A 16878-nucleotide genomic window follows, 5' to 3' on the forward strand; every position below is an offset into this window, starting at 1 on the left:
TCGATGTGAGGGGGAAGAACATTCCAAGTGGTAGCACCTCTAAGCACAAAGGCCCTGAGGTACTGGGAGAACTTTGGCTTTTACCAGAATGCATGGGGAGCCAGCCACAAGAGGCTTTGGGCAGAGGAGGGTTGTGGTCTGACTTACATTATAAACCAGAACTCGGTTTTGGTTGCATTGAGTTAGAGATTCCGTGGAACCTACAGGGGCATGTCGAGAAGTGTTTTTGAATAAGTACGTCTACCTTAGTCTGGACTTTCTACCTAAAATTATCCACCCTGGGATGGGGGTGTGGACAAGGCAAGGCCGGCTGTCTCCACCTTCTCTAGCAGACCTGAACGCTTCTTTGTGTCTGGCAGTCCCCACTTTACCCTTTCTTGGCCAGCACTTGATTTCAGGACCGCGGACAGCGCTAGCTGGGGTTGGCTGGAGTGCTGTCCGCTGTGCTGAAGTTTTGCTTCTTTCCTGCCCTCGGGGAGGTAGCTATGGGACAGAAGGAAACATGGCCCTCAGGGGTACGATCCCTGAAATTAGGAGATCTGTCTTGTGAAGAAGGGGGCTCTGTGATTCTATCCTCCTCTGCCTTAAGCCCTCTCATGCTCCCATCTCCTTTCCCATGCCCAACAATCAGCCTCAACACCTACCCCATCTCCTCTCCCTCTACCTGTCTCTTCCCTAAGCCTCTTCACTGAACACAGAGGGCTGGTTCCCACCTCAGGGATTTTGTGCTTGCTGTTCCCTCTGCCTCAAACTTTCCTTCCCCCGCCATATTTACATGGCTCTTTCTTCACTCCTTCATGCCTCTTTAAATTGCAAACTGTGCCCCCATCCCGAAGTTGTCCCATTGTCTTCTCTAGCTTGAATTTTCTCCTACCACTTATCAATATCTAATACATCAGAGGTCCCAAACCTTGACCTAAACCCCTGGTCCTAGAGCTTGGAATTCAGAATTTTTCAGATTTTTTAAAAAGGTACTATGGTATAATACTCTGTATTGCATCCCTAGTGGGGCCTGGGATAACATCTCAAAATCAAACACTTTCCTTTATCTGGAATGAAACATAAGAATACTCATATCAGTTTCAATAAATAAAAGCTATAATAACCTTATATCAGTAGAGGCCAGGTTTTGTCACAAATGGGTTATGAAACAATTTTGCTTTTCAGACGTTTTTGGAATTTGGAATTGTGACTCTGTATCTAGTTTATTTATCTTGTTGTCTGTCTCATGTATTAGAGTGTTAGCCCCCAATGCAGAAATCTGTGTCCGTTCTGTTCATTGCTACAGCCCCTGTGCCAACAACGCAGCACCTGGCACACAGTAGGTGATCCATAGTGTTTGCTGAATGAATGAATGAATGAATAGAATGAATAGAATGGAGGGAAGGGAAGCAGAGAACACTTTCCCAGTTCCTGAATGACTCCATGCCCCAAATGGCCTGTTGGAAGCCCTTCAGAGCCATGGTGGAGTTGTGAGGAGGTCTGTGCCTTCATGCCTCCTGGTTTCCACTGGGTCCTCAAGGGTTGTGTCTCAGCACGATGTCACAAGTAGAACCCTTGCTCCCATCCATGCAGCTAGGGGGTTGGCATGGGGGCTCCTAGTGCCTTCACCCTATTCCACGTGTCCTCAGCACCCAGGCCATAGTCAGAAACAGGCTAGGTGCCTGGAGGAGACAGTCATGTGAGGCCCCTCACTAGGTGTTTTTGTGCCTTAAATGTAGCTTGTGGTGCTGTCTGCATTTGACAGATAAGGAAACAATAGAACAGAGAGGTTAATTAACTTTTCCCGAGGTCATGCAACATGCAACCAGGAAACGCTGAGCCACGATTTAAAGTCGCTGGCTCAATGACCCCACACTGCTTTTCCATAATCACTCTCAGATCCACTGTGACAATAAACACACTCCCAGTCTCACCTTGGCTACATACCAATGATTAAATTCTTCTATGCCCCAACACCTGGGGGAGGAGGAAGGCAGGTGGCCAAACTTCTGTTACAAACAGGTCTTTATTAAAGATAAGGAGGGGGCAGGAAAGGGGGGCAGTGTCTCCTCTGCCCACTGCCTTTGGCTGCCTGGGGCAGGGGAGGCCTCTCTGCTCCACCCATACCCCGCATGATGGCACATCTGCAGGAGGCTGGGGCCCGGGATGGGGGGCAGTGGAAAGAACAAGGGTAGATTCCAAGGCAAAAAAAGTCTCCTCCCATAGCCCTAATAACAGAAAGGTTTGGGGTGATCTGGGCACAGACAAGGGGAGACAGCACCCTGAACCCCAAAACCTCTGAACTGGGGCAAGCCCTGCATAAGTTGGGAGTTAGGAGGGACTGAGAGTTTGCACATGGGGGAGAGGCTAAGAGAGGAAGGGGTGCCGCAAGGACCCTGCCATGGGGGAGCCTGCCCCCCATCTCTAGCTGGACTCTTCTGAATCTGAGAGAGGACCCGATGACAAAGGATGACCCCATCTCCCTCTTCTTTGCTTGTCCTTAGACATTGGCGGTCCCCCATTGACTGGAATCATACCCACCCATCCTAGAAATTCCGAAAACCAAGGACTCCTATTGGTTGTTCAGACGCTGAACACTAACTGGAGTTACCCTCTTGCCTGAGGATTCTAAGACATGAGGGGAGGCTCCCACTGGCTGGAGTAAACTACTTTTAAGTAGAAATTTTAGAACCGGGGGCTCCCATTGGCTGAGCAATGGCCAATGGGGTCAGATTTTGGCCCTTAAAAGAGTAATCCTAGGGGCAAGGGCCCACCTCCCAGTAATGCCCACTTGGGTGTCCCAGAGGGCAAGAGAGGCAGGGGGCCCCCCAAATGTCCTTCCAGCCAGCCTCTAATGCCTAGGCCAGGCTGGTTTGTGCACAGAGGGCTTTGGCACTCACATGGCACACGCACCCACACGTGTGGCGGGGAAGGAAAGGGGGCCTGGCAGATTCTGGGAGGGCATCGGGGCCTCACAACAGGTGGTCACGGCTGGCAAACAGGTAAGGGCTGAAGTTGTCCCGGTGGAAGGGGGAGGGATAGAGTCCGCTAAGGGTGTACAGGTCCCGAAGCAGGGGCGTGGGCAGCAGCAACTTCCGACCACGTCCGCCACCCCCACCCGGCCCCCCAGGCCCGGGGGAGGAGGGTGAGGGGCCCTGGCTGGGGGTTGGTGCTGGCAGGGGCAGGGGCAGGGGCAGGGGCGTTGGCTCAGACCTCAATCGAGGGCGGGGCACACGGGGCGACGAACACATGGCTGGAGCCCTGGAGGACACGCAGCTGGGGATCAGGTGGCCACGGCGGGCACAGTTCTGCGACTCTGGGGGTCAGGGTCAGAGGTCAGGGGATCAGAAAGCTTGGGAGGGGGCCACGAGAGCATAGGCGAGACCTCTGTGGCAGTGACTGCGACCTGGAAGTCCCCCCGGTTATCCCCCCACTCCCTCGACACTCACTGGATGGGGTGAGCCGTGCCGGTGTCGAATGCGGCCTGCAGGCTTCGGGTTCCTGAGACAAAGAGGCAGAGGGAAGGGGCTAGTGGCCCCCTGGGCCCCACTGGCCACAGCCATGAGGGGCTCATCAGGCAGAGAGCTTGTGGAAAAGACCTAGAGTTTTCCGGATTAATCAAGACACACCCTTCTATTTTGTGTGACTGTCCCCCAGGACCAAGGTCCACAAAGACAAGTAATCCCTCTACCTCCCCAAGGCCTGGAGACCCCCACCTCTTGCCTGACTTCCTGCCTCCTTGGTCCCCTTCCACCTACCACCCTCTCCAGCCGGGATCAGACCCCGGCCCCCCTTACCTGGGCCACACTTAACTTTTCGAGGGGGCTGTCCATGGTGGGGGCTTGGCCCAGGTCCTCCCAGGGGGAGAGCCTTCGGCCAGAGGGCCGCCGGCTCTGGAAGTTGTGTACGACACATGTGACCTGGGACAGAGTGAGAGGGACATGTTGAGGCCTGAAGCCGATAATGTAGGAGTGGCATAAATATCATCCCCATTTTTCAGATAAGGAAACCGAGGCTCAGGTTTTCAGTTAACATTTTCCAATACATTTATGTGCCAAGCACTGTTCTTTCTACCTTACTAAGAGGTAGGTACTATTATTATCTATTCCACAGGTCATGACAGGGTGAGGCAAGTAAGGCCAAGTGGTGCAAAGGCAGGATCTGGTTCTGTCCTTTAAGTTTTTGATATTTTGGACATCACGTGTTATTGCATTAATTTCGGTTTTTGTTTTGTTTTCTTTTGTTTTAAGATTTTATTTTATTTATTTGTCAGAAAGAGAGAGAGCACACGCACACAAGCAGGCAGAGTGGCAGGCAGAGGCAAAGAGAGAAGCAGGCTCCACGCTGAGCAAGGAGCCGGATGTGGGACTCGATCCCAGGACCCTGGGATCATGACCTGCACTGAAGGCAGCGACTTAGCCCACTGAGTCACCCAGGCGTCCCTACTTTTGGTTTTTAAAAAGTATGTCATTAAAACTTTATTTATCTTGATTACTCAGTGTTTCATTGGGCTTTCAAATTCTGCACTCAAAGCAAGGACCTCACGCTACATACCCTGGTCCTGTCATCCCATTTCACAGATGAAAACATCAGGCAGGGTAAGATAAAGGGACTCGCCCAAGGTCACACAGAGTCCACACCCTTCACTCTTGTTCGGTCCAGCTTCTTGGGTCAGAGAGCTCATAGAGGGTCTCCCATACTGGAATGGATGGGATGGCAAGGTGGCTCACCAGAAATGTTGCGATGGCAGCGCCTGTCAGGAAGCCGGCCAACACGTCGGACCAGTGGTTGCGGTACTCGGCCACGCGGACCACGCCCACTAGGAAGGCGGGGCACAGCAGGGCCAGGCAGAGCGAGGGTTTGACCAGGCGGGAGCCCTTCACGCGGAACACAAGCGTCACGTACATCTGTGGGAGCCAGACCAGTCAGGGGGACGCATGGCAGGTGGCTACCGCCTTCCGGGCTGGAGGGCGTGGCCAGAATCCCTGGGAATGGCACTGGGGCTGGAGGCTGTGGCCAGGAGCTACGGAGCCAGGGGGACTGGAGTTTGTGGATGGAGACGTGAACTCCCAGCGGGCCCTTTCAGGGATAGGGGTGTGGTCTGGACACCAAAGAGCAGTGGACAGAGTCTGGGGCCCAGGGCTCCCCAGGACCAGTCACAGATGGAGAAAGATGCTTGCTAGATCAGCCCACCGCTTCAGAACCAGAGCGTGGAGTAACGGCCGGGGGGGCGGGGGGGGGCAGGTCCAGGAACTCCAGGAGGTGGAACCCCCAAGCCCCAGGGATCCACTGACAAGAATAGAAACTAGTTAGTCCTGGACGCCAGAAAAAGGAGGCAAAGCAACAGGAGGTGCGAACCAAGGAAAGGCTGGGGACAGAGGAAGTCCCAGTCGGTCAAGTCGGGGGCGTGGCCAGATCTAGAAAGGGCAAGGACAAAGCGGGATGGGGATGTTGGGGGAGGGTCCTCCCTCCCAGGCTCCAGGGGACCGAATTGAAAGCCCAACTGCCCAGTCTCCCAGCCAAAATTTAGGGACCTGTCGCATCAGGGGTATGGCTAGGCTCCAGGGAATGGAGTACAGGGCTCCAGAACAGTGTTTTGGTCCCACAGGCGGAGCCAACAACCTCCCTTGGGTGTGGCATTCCCGGGCCAGGGGGCGTGGCCCGACTCAAAAGAGGTAGTCTGAGGGACCTTCCTGCCCAAGAGTGGGACCACCCTCAGGGCAGTGTCACAGCACTGGGGTGTGTCTTTATCCTGGGAAGGAATCAGAGTTTCCAGTCCAGAGTGGCCTCCTGCCCATTGGCCGCCCACCTCCCACTTATGTGCCCCTATTCTGGGGCTCACCGCTGTGTAGGTGACTGCATAGGCGCAAAGGGCGGCATCCTTGCAGGGGAAGGCACGGCGCGCAGCGGCCACCAGGCTGGGGCTGCCGGCACAGGCACCCTGGTCGGTGACAAAGCGGTCAGGCCCTGGCCTGTCCGGCGAGGGCGGTGGGCAGCCCAGGGCCGTGTAGTTGGGGCGGCACACCGACAGGAAGTGCGGTGTAGGGTTGCCGGTCACCACCTGCCCCGCGTTGGCGAAGATGGTCGTGGTGAAGAGGCCGAAGGAGTAGACCCCTGGGGGTAAAGTGGGAGAGGGAGATCGTGCTGGGCCCCTGATACCCCAGGGCCCTCCTCCTGTGAGCCCCTATGGCTCATCCGGGCGCCTTGTTCCTATGACCATCATTAAAGCACAGCTGCAAATCCCCCTAAAGCCATATCCCATTATCCCTGGGCCAAGGTCCTCCCCCCTTGGGACGAATGTGAGGGCACCCTGAGCCTCTTGCTTCTGTCCCCCTTAGATTACTACCATCTCAGGAGTGGGTCCTCCCCTGGAACCCCAATATAGTTGGGCTAGGACCCCTCAGCAGCATGACATCAGGACTGGGCTCATGCCTGAAATCTCTGAAGACCATCCTGTGGGTATTTCTAGGCCTCTTTATACACCTGCCCTGGGCTCACTGTTATTGAATTGATCACTTTTTCCCTGGATCAACAATCAGCCAGAGCTGGAGCTCCAGTCCTCTGTCACAGGACCACCATTTTGGATGAGCTCTGCCCTTCTCTTACACCATGGCCACTCATTGTGGCTGGGACCCCACACCGGGTTCTCATTCTCCTGCTTGGGGTGAGATAGAGGTTGGGCTGGTCTTTGGCCTGGGCCTGTGTCCCCATTTTCTGCCTTGATACTCTCCTTGTAGCAATCTGGGGCCCTGACATTTGCCACCATGGTTGGCTTAGGCCTACCACTGTGCCTAGAACCTCCATTGTGCCTGGCCTTACCGACATCCCTCTTTGCCTCACGAGGTCATCATCATGGCTGTTCTAGGCCCTCTTCCCTGTAAAATTCTTATTATGGCTGAACCTAGCCCATACCTCTTTTGCATAGCTGACCCCCTGGCTGCATCACTCACCCAGGAAGCGGACCAGCCTCCGCAGTGGGGGGCTGAAGCGGCAGCAGGCCCCCGACACGATGGTGCTCTCCCCGATGATGGGGATGGCTGAGGGTGGCGCGGGGAAAAAGGCACGCGCCAGCTCCCCCAGCAGGATCTGTGGGCAAGATCAAGGCGGGGTCTTCCTGGCCTTCAAAGCCAACCCTCCACCCACCTCCACCTGGCCCTCCTGCCATCTGGGTCTGACCAAGGCTACCCCCAGTCTCACCGTGAGGGTGGGCCCAGCAGTGACCAGGGCATAGATGAGTGCAGGAGGTACTCGGCTTGCAGCCTCAGGCCCCGGGTAAGGCTTGGCATAGGTACTGTCATAGCAGAAGAACCCCTGGGTGTGTACGGGGAAGGTGTCCGTGAACTCCAGGCGGTAAGCAAGCAGGACCACGATGCCCAGAAGCACTGACTGCCACCCAGTCATGGCAGGGGGACAGAGAGAGAAGAGAAAAGGTCAGGTCCAGGCTGGGTCCATGGCGATAGACACAGAGATGGAGAGAGACCGAGATGGGGAGGAGAGACAGAGAGATCAAGACTGGGGGAGATACAAAGGGTGGGAGAGACAGAGAGAAGCTGGGAGTCGTCTGGACCTGGGAGACACAAAATGAAAGGAACAGAAAGAGAAGGCAGGGGAGGGGCAAGGAGGAGGAGAGAAAGAGAAGGGACTAGTAGAATGGAAAGGAGAGAGGAAATAGGATGGGGGAGAGTGAGTGGGGACTGGGCCAGGGCTCAGACCAAAGAGAGGGGCTAGTGGGTAGGGAGGAGAACACAGACCAACAGAGGAAAAGATACTACTACTGGCAGAAGTGCTGGCAGCTCTCAGAAGTACAATCCTTACTGGCAGCAGGACATCATACTAAACCCCTTCCGTGAATTAATACATCTTACCTTCATAACTGCCCTAGGAGAAAGGGACTCTGATGACGCCTTTTTGACAGCCAAGGAAGCTGAACTCAAGAGGGGATGGGAGGTACCCAGAGTTCTGCACTAAGGGTGGACAGAGCAGGCTTGGAACCCTGGGAGTGTCACTTCTGAACGTGCCTCCTCCCCGCTGAGGGTCTGGGAGTGAGTCTGGGGTGCAGATGGGCAGGGGGGGCGGGGAGAGAGTTACTGGGTTCCTCACCTCCACGAAGACAAAGCAGGGAATGATGGAGAAACTCCTCTTCGATTGAGGTCTCCCTCCTGCCATGGTGAAGGCTGGGCCTGTGGACCGTGGGAAGGGAATGGGACCGCCAGGGCGGGGCCTGGGGGAGGCTCCGGTCACCTGCCTGAGTAGAGTCCTCTGGCCACACCATGACCCCCATCCCCACCCCCGCCCCAGAACTACTACAAAGGAGCCCTGGTTCCACCCACTGCGCCTTCTGGCCATGACTCTGAATGTCTAGGATCCTGCCCTTTGGAGGCCTCCCGACACAAGCAGCTCAGCCCATCCCCAGCCCAGATCCCAGAGGCTCTACAATGGTTTTCTCCCCCAACAGCCCACATAGGAGATTCAGACCTCATGCCTTTTAGGAGGGTCTCTCCTTCTTACTACACAGGTCACCTCCCCTCAGCCCTTGGAAGAGACTTCTCCAGCTAAACAGAACCCCTCCCCCACAGAGAAGGGCCCACTTAGAAGGGTTCTCACCCCCAAGGGTTTTTAGGGGACCCCATCCTCTTTCCTCAAATACTTTATAAGGGACCCCATGCTCTGTGTCCCCCACCCCCACCAAATTCCTCCTCTAAGTCCCTTTCCCCATGGCCCACAGGGGCCTCTCTTTCCTGTCCCCATGGGCTGTGCCTGACTGGTTCGGGCTGATGGCCAGGCCCTCGGATCCCAGATGCCTCCCCTACTTCCCCTCCTCCCAGACTGTCGGCCTTGCTGTCTCACAAGGGGGCTATCTTCTCCCCACGAGCCTCCTCTTCCCCCAATCGAACCTCAGTCCCCAGCACTGAGGGGCCAACAGAGCCACACCTGCTCGACCCATTCTCCCAGGCTGACCTCACCTGTGAAAGGGCCCTATGGCTTCCCACAGGCCTCCGCCACACCCACAGACTCACAGCCGCTCCTGGCGGCCAGCAGGGCAGGGATGGTCAACCCCATTGCACAGATGTGGAAACTGAGGCCCAGGAAGGTGAGGGTAGGCACTCTGGGTCCAGTGCCCCATCCACGCAGCTTGCTCTGCAGTGTGACATGCGGGGCGAGGGTCACCAGAGATCTCAGATGCCCACGTGGCCACGGCCCCTCACCCTTCCAGAGACACAATCACACATGCCGGCATCCCTAGAGTATACAACTCAGCCACGGCCTCCACCCCAACCACCACCACACACACATACACACACACACACACACACACACACACACACAGAGTACAGAATTTGTCCATCCCACCAACAAGGAGCCAGTGCCTGCTGGGTTACAGGCACTTTGCTGGTGGTGAACAAGACAGGCCTGTTCATTCAGACAGGTGCCCAACACCCACAACACACAACTGTACACTCACACACATGGCACAGTGTGCACACAGCCTGTCACAGACACCCACACAGATCAAACAACTCCCCCCCCACACACACACACAGTCACAGGGACACAAGGGGAGGTCCTTCAAACACTTCACAGCCCCGCATACAGCCCCACACCAGCGCTCACCCCCCTGTCACCAGGGACAGAGCCTCAGGGCTGCCAACACACGGAAGAGTTACATCAAAAAGAGTCACCACACACAATGGGGGTCATAAACCGGTTACAGTGTCACACCCCCAACAACCAGGCACTCAGCGACAGTGTCTCAGCCACACTGACACTCACAGGAGAGACGATGTCATCCACGAGCTCAGCCACATGGCCACCACAAGGGCACATACGTGGACCGCGACACGGATTTGCACACCGAGCCACACAAAAAGGCGCATGATCACAGCCACACACTGAGACATAGAAATGGGCCCCCACACACCATCAGAAGGAACACACAATGGCAGTCATATGCACACAACTGTACAGACACCGAGACAGCCTCACACAGTCACAGGGATAGCAGTCACAACAACACAGCCACACACACCCTCAGAGTGATACCCGTGATGACAGCCACACAATCACAGCCACAGGAGAGTCACACATCCACCACACAGACCATCTACCACACAGGCATCCCCAGAGCCACACAATCACAGTTACACAACCACACACTGACACAAAATGACAAGCACACAATCACAGTCACCCTCACCACCTGCCGCTTGGCTTCACCGGCCCGGGGTCCCCATCTCCGCGCTCCCCTCCCCGAGGCCGGTTCTCAAGCCCCAGCTCACTGCCTCCCTTCCCCCTCCCTGGCCCGGACCCACAAGGGACCCGACCCGCAGGAGCCGAACCCTGGCCGAACCATACAGACCGAGGGTCGGTAGCCCGCGAGAGGGGATGCCGGGAGCGCCCCAAGCCCCTCTCCCTCACCGGGTCGAGGCTGTCACGGTCTGAGCCCCCGCTCCGCTTAGACGTCACCCGGGCGACAGGACGAACTGACGGACGGCAGGCCCCGCGGGCGGACACGGAGATGGGAGACGCCGTCGGCCCGGCAGCGCCGCGCAGACTCAGCGAAGGGGCGAGGGGCGGGGCCTCCTGGCGCTTCATTTGCATAACCCAGTCGGGCGGGGACTCGCGGCGTCTCATTAGCATGGTCCGGGGCGGGGCCTCTGTTGCTCTTGGTGGGGCCGAAAAGTGTTAGGACAAATTTGGGAGGGAATGAAGGGTGCAGGTTGAGGGAGAACTAGGCGGTGGGGGCGCAGAGGGGAGGAGGAGGGCAGGGTGCGAGCGTGACCCTGGACCTCGACCCTCCCTCCTTGTGCCTCAGTTTCCCCTTTGGGGCAGTAGACTAGAGCGCCAGGGCCCTCTGGATTCTCATATCTGGACAGACTGACCCCTGACCTTGTTATTATTAAATCTGGCCTCACACTGTCCCCTAAGCCTACACATTCTGAACAGCATCTGGGGTCCCCACACCCTCCCCAACACTGGAAAGGAAACTGGGTGTGAGGGTGGTCATTCTCAGGCACAGGAAGCAGCAGGAGCAACAGTCCACAGGTGGAAGAGGGTCTTGGCTAGTTTATTTTCTCTCTGGAGGGGTCTTCAGGGAGAGCAGTCCCGGCTGCTCAGGCTGTGGAGAGAGAGTGGGTCAGGGCCCAGCTTAGTCCTGAGGACCCAAGGGCCGGAAATCAGGGAGCAGATGCCCAGGTTGGGAGCTTCAAGGGTCCTTCTGTGGCACTGGAGGGCAAGCCAGGAGAGAAAGGGTGGGGTAGGGCAGGGGAGGTTCCGTACCAGATGGGAAGGAGTGGCTTTTGATGAAGAGTGGCTGGGAATGGTCCTGGTCTGAGTCTGAGTCTGAGTCCCACGAGGGGAACAGAGGGCTCAGGCCTTGGTGCCCCCTGTAGCCTGCGGGAGCAACAGGTGCAATTCTGGCCTTTCACCCACAGACCCTGAATGTGACCCTTGAGTGGCATTGTGATCAGGGGCCTGTGTCCCTTACATCACTTGAATGTGACCCAAGGTGATACCAAAGTATGACGACCTCAGGGACCCTTGAATTTTACTGCGCAGATCCTTTAAAAAGATCCCAGTGATCTTGAGTTACCCCGGGATGGAAATCTTAATGGGACCCAAAACACCCCAACAGATGTGACCCCCAAATATAGCCTCTGAACATGACCGCCATGTGTGAAACTGGAGAATGACCCCCCCTACAGCCCAGAGTGCACCTCATCCCCCCTCACCCTTGAGGTTCGAGGCCCTGGGGCAGCCCCCAGAGGACATGAGGCCATCAAAGGAGTTCTGCAGCATGTGCACAGCGGACCTGCAGGGAGACAGGGAGCTGGGGGTCCTGGGCAGGGGGTGGGGCATGGCGGGGACCAGGGGCGGGGGGGGGGGGGGGGTGTGGTGGTGGAGGTGAGTCCCAGGGGGAGAGGGAAGCCCGGACTGGGTGGGTTCCAGTTCTGGTAGTCACCGCTGGATCTGATTGGTGGGAAGGCAAGGCAGTTGAAGGTCAGGAGTCAGAGGTTAGAGTGGGGGCGGGGCATCACCATATGTCACTCAGCTCCTTTTGGAGGTCATCCCTCCAGGAGCCACTGCCTCCTGATGGCACCTCCTCGGTCTCCGGCCAGTTGGATGTCTCATACCCCTGCTGCTTCATCTTGGTCAGGACCTAAGGCCGGGGGTGGGAAGTGTGTGTGAGACAACAGTGGTAAGAACCAGAATGGTGAAAAGCAACCCTTATTTAGCACTGATGATATGTCAGGAGGCCCTCAAAGTGTTTTGCACGCAGTCCATGCAGCTGCTCATACCCACTATACGGATGAGGAAACTGAGGCCCAGAGAGGTGAAGTGACTTGACCATAGTCCCGCAGCTGCTAAGTGGCAGAGCCGAGATTTGAACCCAGTCCTTCTGGCTCCAGTATGACAGTGGAGGCCAGCAGAGAGTCCCATGTCCCAAATCACATAGGGTCCCAGCCCTCTCCACTCACCTTGCGGCACTTCACCTGTGTCTTTTGCATCTTCTGGATGTTCACCAGGTTCTCTGTGATCTCATCCTCCTGAGCCTCTGTAGGGGGAGAGGACTCAGGGGGGCCAGAGCAGCAGAAGGAACCCCCTCCTGACCGTGGGCTCCAGGCACTCACGGAGCTTCTGATAGATGAAGGTCACCTCCTCCTGCACCAGCTCCAGCTCCTCCCACAGGAACTTCTTGCTGAGGGGACAGTGCAGCCTAGACCCACATTCCCTGCTCAGCCTTTGGCCTTCTATTTCCCGGTCTTCTGGTCTCCCTTTTGCCCACCTGCCTCCTCAAGCCTCCTCCAACTGTCATGTTCCCATCCCCCTAGGATCTGTCCCCTCCCCCAACCTGCCTGTCCACCTTGCCCCTCCTGCCTCTACTTCCCCACCTCCAATCTCCCAGCCCCTGTCCCTTCCTCCTGACCTCCAGCATCCCATTCTCTCAGCCTCTCATTGTCTGGCCTCTGTCTCCCCACCTTCTGCCCCTCTGACCTCCCAAACTCCCCAGCCTCTGCCAACCTCAGTCTCTCCTCCCTCCAGCTTCCCATATCACGTCCAGTTTCCTGATATCCTGGCCTCCCTCCCCATCTCATCTCCAGCTTCCAGTCTCCCTCCTCCTTCCTCCTGCCATCTGGCCTCCCAGCTTCCCACACTTCCCCACTGCCTCCTCATCCCCCCATCTTGTCCCTCAAACCTTCCATGGCCCCCAGGTCTCCTTACTCAGGCCTCTCCCATTTGTCTCATCCCACATCCCCCCTTTGGCTCCCTCTCTTGGCCTCCCTTCTCTCCCACAGCTTCCAGGCTGCCCTCCTGGTGACGCCCACCTGTCCCGGATCTCCTGGGCCAGCAGCTGCAGGCAGTGAGTGGTGCGGGTCCTCTGCACCTCCTCGCTGTCACGCAGGGTCTTCTGTAGCCCCTGAAGGCCTTGAGCCAGGGCCCCATACAGCTCCTGGCGTCCCTGCTCCACACCCCACTTGTGTCCCTCCTTCTCTGTCTGGCGGCTTATAGGACTCAAAACCTCTGCAAATTAGATGGGATCATGACTGAGCCCCAACCACACATGAGCCCACCTTTGAATGCAGCTGGCCCTAACCCTGACCAGAACCTGACCCTGACCCTGACCCTGACCCAAGACCCACCCAACTTCTTTCACTTTGGGCTAACCCAGCTGACACCAGCAGGACCAGCCTCCAGCCTGACTTTAACCCCTGGCCAGTCCTCGCCTTCAAGCTGTTGGATCTTGATTTGCTGCAGGCAGCTCTCCTTCTCCAGCATGGTCACTGAGTGGTTCAGGAACTCAAAAGCCTGCGGGGAAGAGGTCAAGCTTGGGGGCAGGAGCAGGTGTGGGGGAACAGGGCCAGAGGTCGCCCAGGGCAGGGCAGAGGAGCCTCACCTTGGTCTGGGCCTGTAGCTGGGCCTTGAGTGACTCCAGTTCGCAGCGCAAGAGCTTCTGGGAGTCAGGAATCATCATGGTGGACTTAACTATGAGCAGAGGTAAGGGTCAGCTGAGGCTAGGAGGAGTGGGGGCAGGGGCAAGTTCAGGTCAGAGACCAGCAGAAGCTCAGGGGAGGGCGAGGGGTTGGGGTCTGTTGAGGTTGAGGGAGAGACAGGAGTTCGGGCCAAGGTCAGGGGCAAGACTCAGCTGAGGCTGGGGGAGGGCTAAGTGGGCACGGGTGGTGTAGCTCCCCCCAGGCTGGGACAGAGGATGAGGGTAAAACCAGCGGGTCTTCCAAACATAGTCTTGTCGGGAGAGAAGGTTCTCACCTTTGACTTTGGAAGAGTTGGTCTCCAAGGGCTTCTAGGAAAGGAGGACATGTGGGTAGTAGAAATTCATCCCTGTGCTTCTCCTCGCACACCCCAACCCACTGTGTGGGGTTGGGTGTGAGCTGGGTCTGCTGAGTCCTGGGTGTCCCAGACCCCGAGTGCACCCCTCCCCCACTAGCCCACACATGGTCAGAAGTATACTCTTGTGGTTTGTCCCCTTTGTGTGCAGACGTGGAGGCTGCCCCCAACAACACATCTGCAGAGTCCTGTGTCTGGACTGGGCTCAGGTAATGGCCCTCCTCCTTAAGGGCAAACGACATAGACGGTGTCTCCAGGGAGCTCCCACAGCCCCGAAGCACAACGGCACATAAGCATTGAAACACAACTACGGCCAGGCAAGCTCAGACACAGCCATGCACTCCAGGTGGTTAAGAACCTCAGAGGATCCACTCACACTCAACTGAGACACGCAGCCATAACCACAGACCCACAGGCAGTCAAGTCCAGAAACTGTCACAGGTAGTATCACTCTCTAAGAAACACAATCACACATCCGCTCCATTCATCCCTTCATCCATTCATTTAAGACATTTTTAATGTGGGCTGGCTGAGCGTTGGGTGCTTTTCTGGGTGCTGAAGTCACACATCATAAGGGTTCCTGAGAAAGACCCCCCCCCCCGGGGTTCCCCTCCCTAAGCCCCACAGGGGTAGAATATGGCTGGGAGGTGTTTCCCGGGTGCGGGTGACCTTAGTGGTGTTGTGATGCCTCTTCAGAAGGTCCTGATCATTACACTGCTCCCGCGAGTCTGGGTTCTGGAAGATGGGAGACCCATACGACTGAGGCTCCAAGTCCCTCTCTAGCCTCCAGTCTATACTCGGCACTGTGTTCTCAGAAGAAGCTGGCCCCATGATCTCTGGCTCTGGGGTCCTGGACCAGTGAATTGTATAATTCAAGGTCTTGTCTGAGGAAGAGCCTGAACAGGGCGGGTGGTTGGGGGAATGAAGGGGTGAGGGCTTTCTGAGGACCAACCCAGAGCCACTCCAGCCCCTCCCAACTCCCCAGCCCCAGGGAAGCCGCTCAACAAACCCCAGTACTTGTCACACTTCCCGTTAGCAGGCAAACACCCGTTGGAGGGCAAGGGAGATGAGCAGTAGCAGAGCACAGAGTAGTCAGGGTCCTGGGGTAGGCCAGCCAGAAGAGGGTCGCTTCAACAGGGGGAAACAGGGGGCTGCACTGAGACCAGCCCCCAAGTCCTGACACTCCCAGACCTTCCCTAATACCCCAGAGAGGCCTCAGCCCTGAACACAGGGCCTCCCAGTTATGGCAGGAGCAGGAGCTGAATGAAAGATGATCCCAGCCCCAGGCACTGGGCTGGGTAGTGAGAAGGATCCAGAAGACCCCCACAGGAGAAAGTGAGGCCTCAGAACAGCCTAAAAGCAAAAAAGGATCTTAACACTGGGCACTAATGGAAAGGCATTCCTGGCAGGAAACAGCATGGACAAAAGCTTGGAGGTGTGGAACCACATGCTGTGTGCTGGTAAATTCAGGATGGCTGAAGGTAGTAGGGTCCAAGAGGAAGCAGGAGGAGGTTAGCAGGTCAACTCAAGCAAGGCCTTGAAAACCAAACTGGGGAATTTAGATCTGCCTCCCCAGGTAAAGTGGGAGCCATGGAGTATGAGCAGGAGAGACAAGGCATATCTATTTAGTAAATGTCAGGAGAATTGGATTCGAAGCCCTGTGCTAGCTGAGGCTGGGAACTGGAGGAAACTCAGCTCTATAAAATCTTCCTTAATCAATTTTTTAAGCTTTTATTTTCTGAGCACCTCACTGAGTGCTGGGCATTATCCCAAGCACTCACTTCACACTCGTCTTATGATTTGGGAGCTTTTCTTCTGCCCGTAATGTTCTGGGCTACCCCTTCCAGAATCACTGTCTCAGGAAGCCTGCACTTCCAGAGGCAGTACAACATGATGATTAAGCCAGGGGACTCTCCAGCTGAGTGGCCTGGGTTGGAATCTTTGCTCTGCCCCTTCCCGTCTGTGTGATGTCGGCATTTTACCAAACCTGTCCATGCCTCAGTGTCCCCAGCTATATAAATGGAATGCCACACCAGCCACTTTACTGGGTTGTTGTGATTAAGTAAATTGACCTATGCCAGCGCCTGACATACAGTGTTGGGAAAGTGTCCTCTAACGTCACACTGAGAACCTGGGAAATGGGACCAAAGGAGCCCTGGGAGGCTTGAAAGGGAAAAGAGAAGATGCATTTCTGAGCGCCAACTGCAGGCAGGTCCCCAGTCGAGCCCCCTTCTCTTCTTCCCCTTTCCCCTCCCGCGTCAGGCGTTTTCTCCCGCTGTCTCCGAGAGAATTCTTGGAGGGAAGGGGGCGGGGTCATTAATCTGAGCCCCGCCCCCCGGGGCGAGAATCCTGCGCCCGCCGGGCTCCAGACCCCCTTCCACCCCACCTACCACATACCACCTGCTCATGCTCTCCCTTCAAGGACCGCGAAGCCAGTCCCCAGCTGTGACGCTGAAATTTGATCCCGTGGGGACACCATCGCATTAAAACGCGCGAAGCCTGAAGGTAGTCACAGAGAGGGGTGGGGCTGACACTTTAGCTCCGCCCCCGCCG

General features: G+C 56.6%; 2 protein-coding genes across 6 annotated transcripts; both read right to left on the reverse strand.

Annotated features, from left to right (window-relative positions):
* Positions 1 to 1989: 1989 nt before the first annotated feature.
* PLPPR2 (phospholipid phosphatase related 2) lies at positions 1990 to 10516 on the reverse strand. 4 transcript variants are annotated; one of them, XM_047701870.1, is made up of 9 exons: positions 10399 to 10516; positions 8083 to 8162; positions 7180 to 7368; positions 6933 to 7068; positions 5825 to 6096; positions 4713 to 4889; positions 3780 to 3902; positions 3432 to 3483; positions 1990 to 3298 (listed from the first exon to the last, which is right to left on the reverse strand). In XM_047701870.1, exons 2-9 carry the CDS (start codon positions 8146 to 8148, stop codon positions 2955 to 2957), a joined length of 1359 nt encoding a protein of 452 aa, XP_047557826.1. In that variant the 5' UTR covers positions 8149 to 8162; positions 10399 to 10516; the 3' UTR covers positions 1990 to 2954. The 4 variants fall into 4 exon arrangements, with proteins under 4 accessions (XP_047557826.1, XP_047557804.1, XP_047557815.1 ...); XM_047701848.1 differs by lacking the exon at positions 10399 to 10516 and adding an exon at positions 8946 to 9081; XM_047701859.1 differs by lacking the exon at positions 10399 to 10516 and adding an exon at positions 8946 to 9081 and having other exon boundaries at positions 8083 to 8203.
* Positions 10517 to 11008: 492 nt separating this feature from the next.
* Positions 11009 to 16828, reverse strand: CCDC159 (coiled-coil domain containing 159). Of its 2 annotated transcripts, XM_047701905.1 has the most exons (11): positions 16723 to 16828; positions 14248 to 14281; positions 13877 to 13965; positions 13707 to 13788; positions 13308 to 13503; positions 12612 to 12679; positions 12459 to 12535; positions 12018 to 12139; positions 11712 to 11791; positions 11260 to 11373; positions 11009 to 11098 (listed from the first exon to the last, which is right to left on the reverse strand). In XM_047701905.1, exons 1-11 carry the CDS (start codon positions 16807 to 16809, stop codon positions 11094 to 11096), a joined length of 954 nt encoding a protein of 317 aa, XP_047557861.1. In that variant the 5' UTR covers positions 16810 to 16828; the 3' UTR covers positions 11009 to 11093. The 2 variants fall into 2 exon arrangements, with proteins under 2 accessions (XP_047557861.1, XP_047557850.1); XM_047701894.1 differs by lacking the exons at positions 11009 to 11098; positions 11260 to 11373; positions 11712 to 11791 and adding exons at positions 14995 to 15221; positions 15343 to 15453 and having other exon boundaries at positions 11902 to 12139; positions 12612 to 12697; positions 16716 to 16828.
* Positions 16829 to 16878: the final 50 nt, after the last annotated feature.

The sequence above is a fragment of the Lutra lutra genome, chromosome 1, assembly GCF_902655055.1.
Source record: "Lutra lutra chromosome 1, mLutLut1.2, whole genome shotgun sequence".
NCBI lineage: Eukaryota > Metazoa > Chordata > Mammalia > Carnivora > Mustelidae > Lutra > Lutra lutra.

Excerpts from the sequence above, each read along its gene's own strand:
- PLPPR2 (XM_047701870.1), bottom strand. The coding sequence starts at position 8,148 with ATGGCAGGAGGGAGACCTCAATCGAAGAGGAGTTTCTCCATCATTCCC. Across the intron at positions 3,903-4,712 it reads CTGCCATCGCAACATTTCTG|GTCACATGTGTCGTACACAA; the intron begins GTGAGCCACCTT and ends ACTCTGTCCCAG. Across the intron at positions 3,299-3,431 it reads GGCACGGCTCACCCCATCCA|AGTCGCAGAACTGTGCCCGC; the intron begins GTGAGTGTCGAG and ends CCTGACCCCCAG.
- CCDC159 (XM_047701894.1), bottom strand. The coding sequence starts at position 16,809 with ATGCGATGGTGTCCCCACGGGATCAAATTTCAGCGTCACAGCTGGGGA. Across the intron at positions 12,698-13,307 it reads GCCCAGGAGATCCGGGACAG|GCTGCACTGTCCCCTCAGCA; the intron begins GTGGGCGTCACC and ends ATGTGGGTCTAG. Across the intron at positions 12,140-12,458 it reads CACAGGTGAAGTGCCGCAAG|GTCCTGACCAAGATGAAGCA; the intron begins GTGAGTGGAGAG and ends CCCCGGCCTTAG.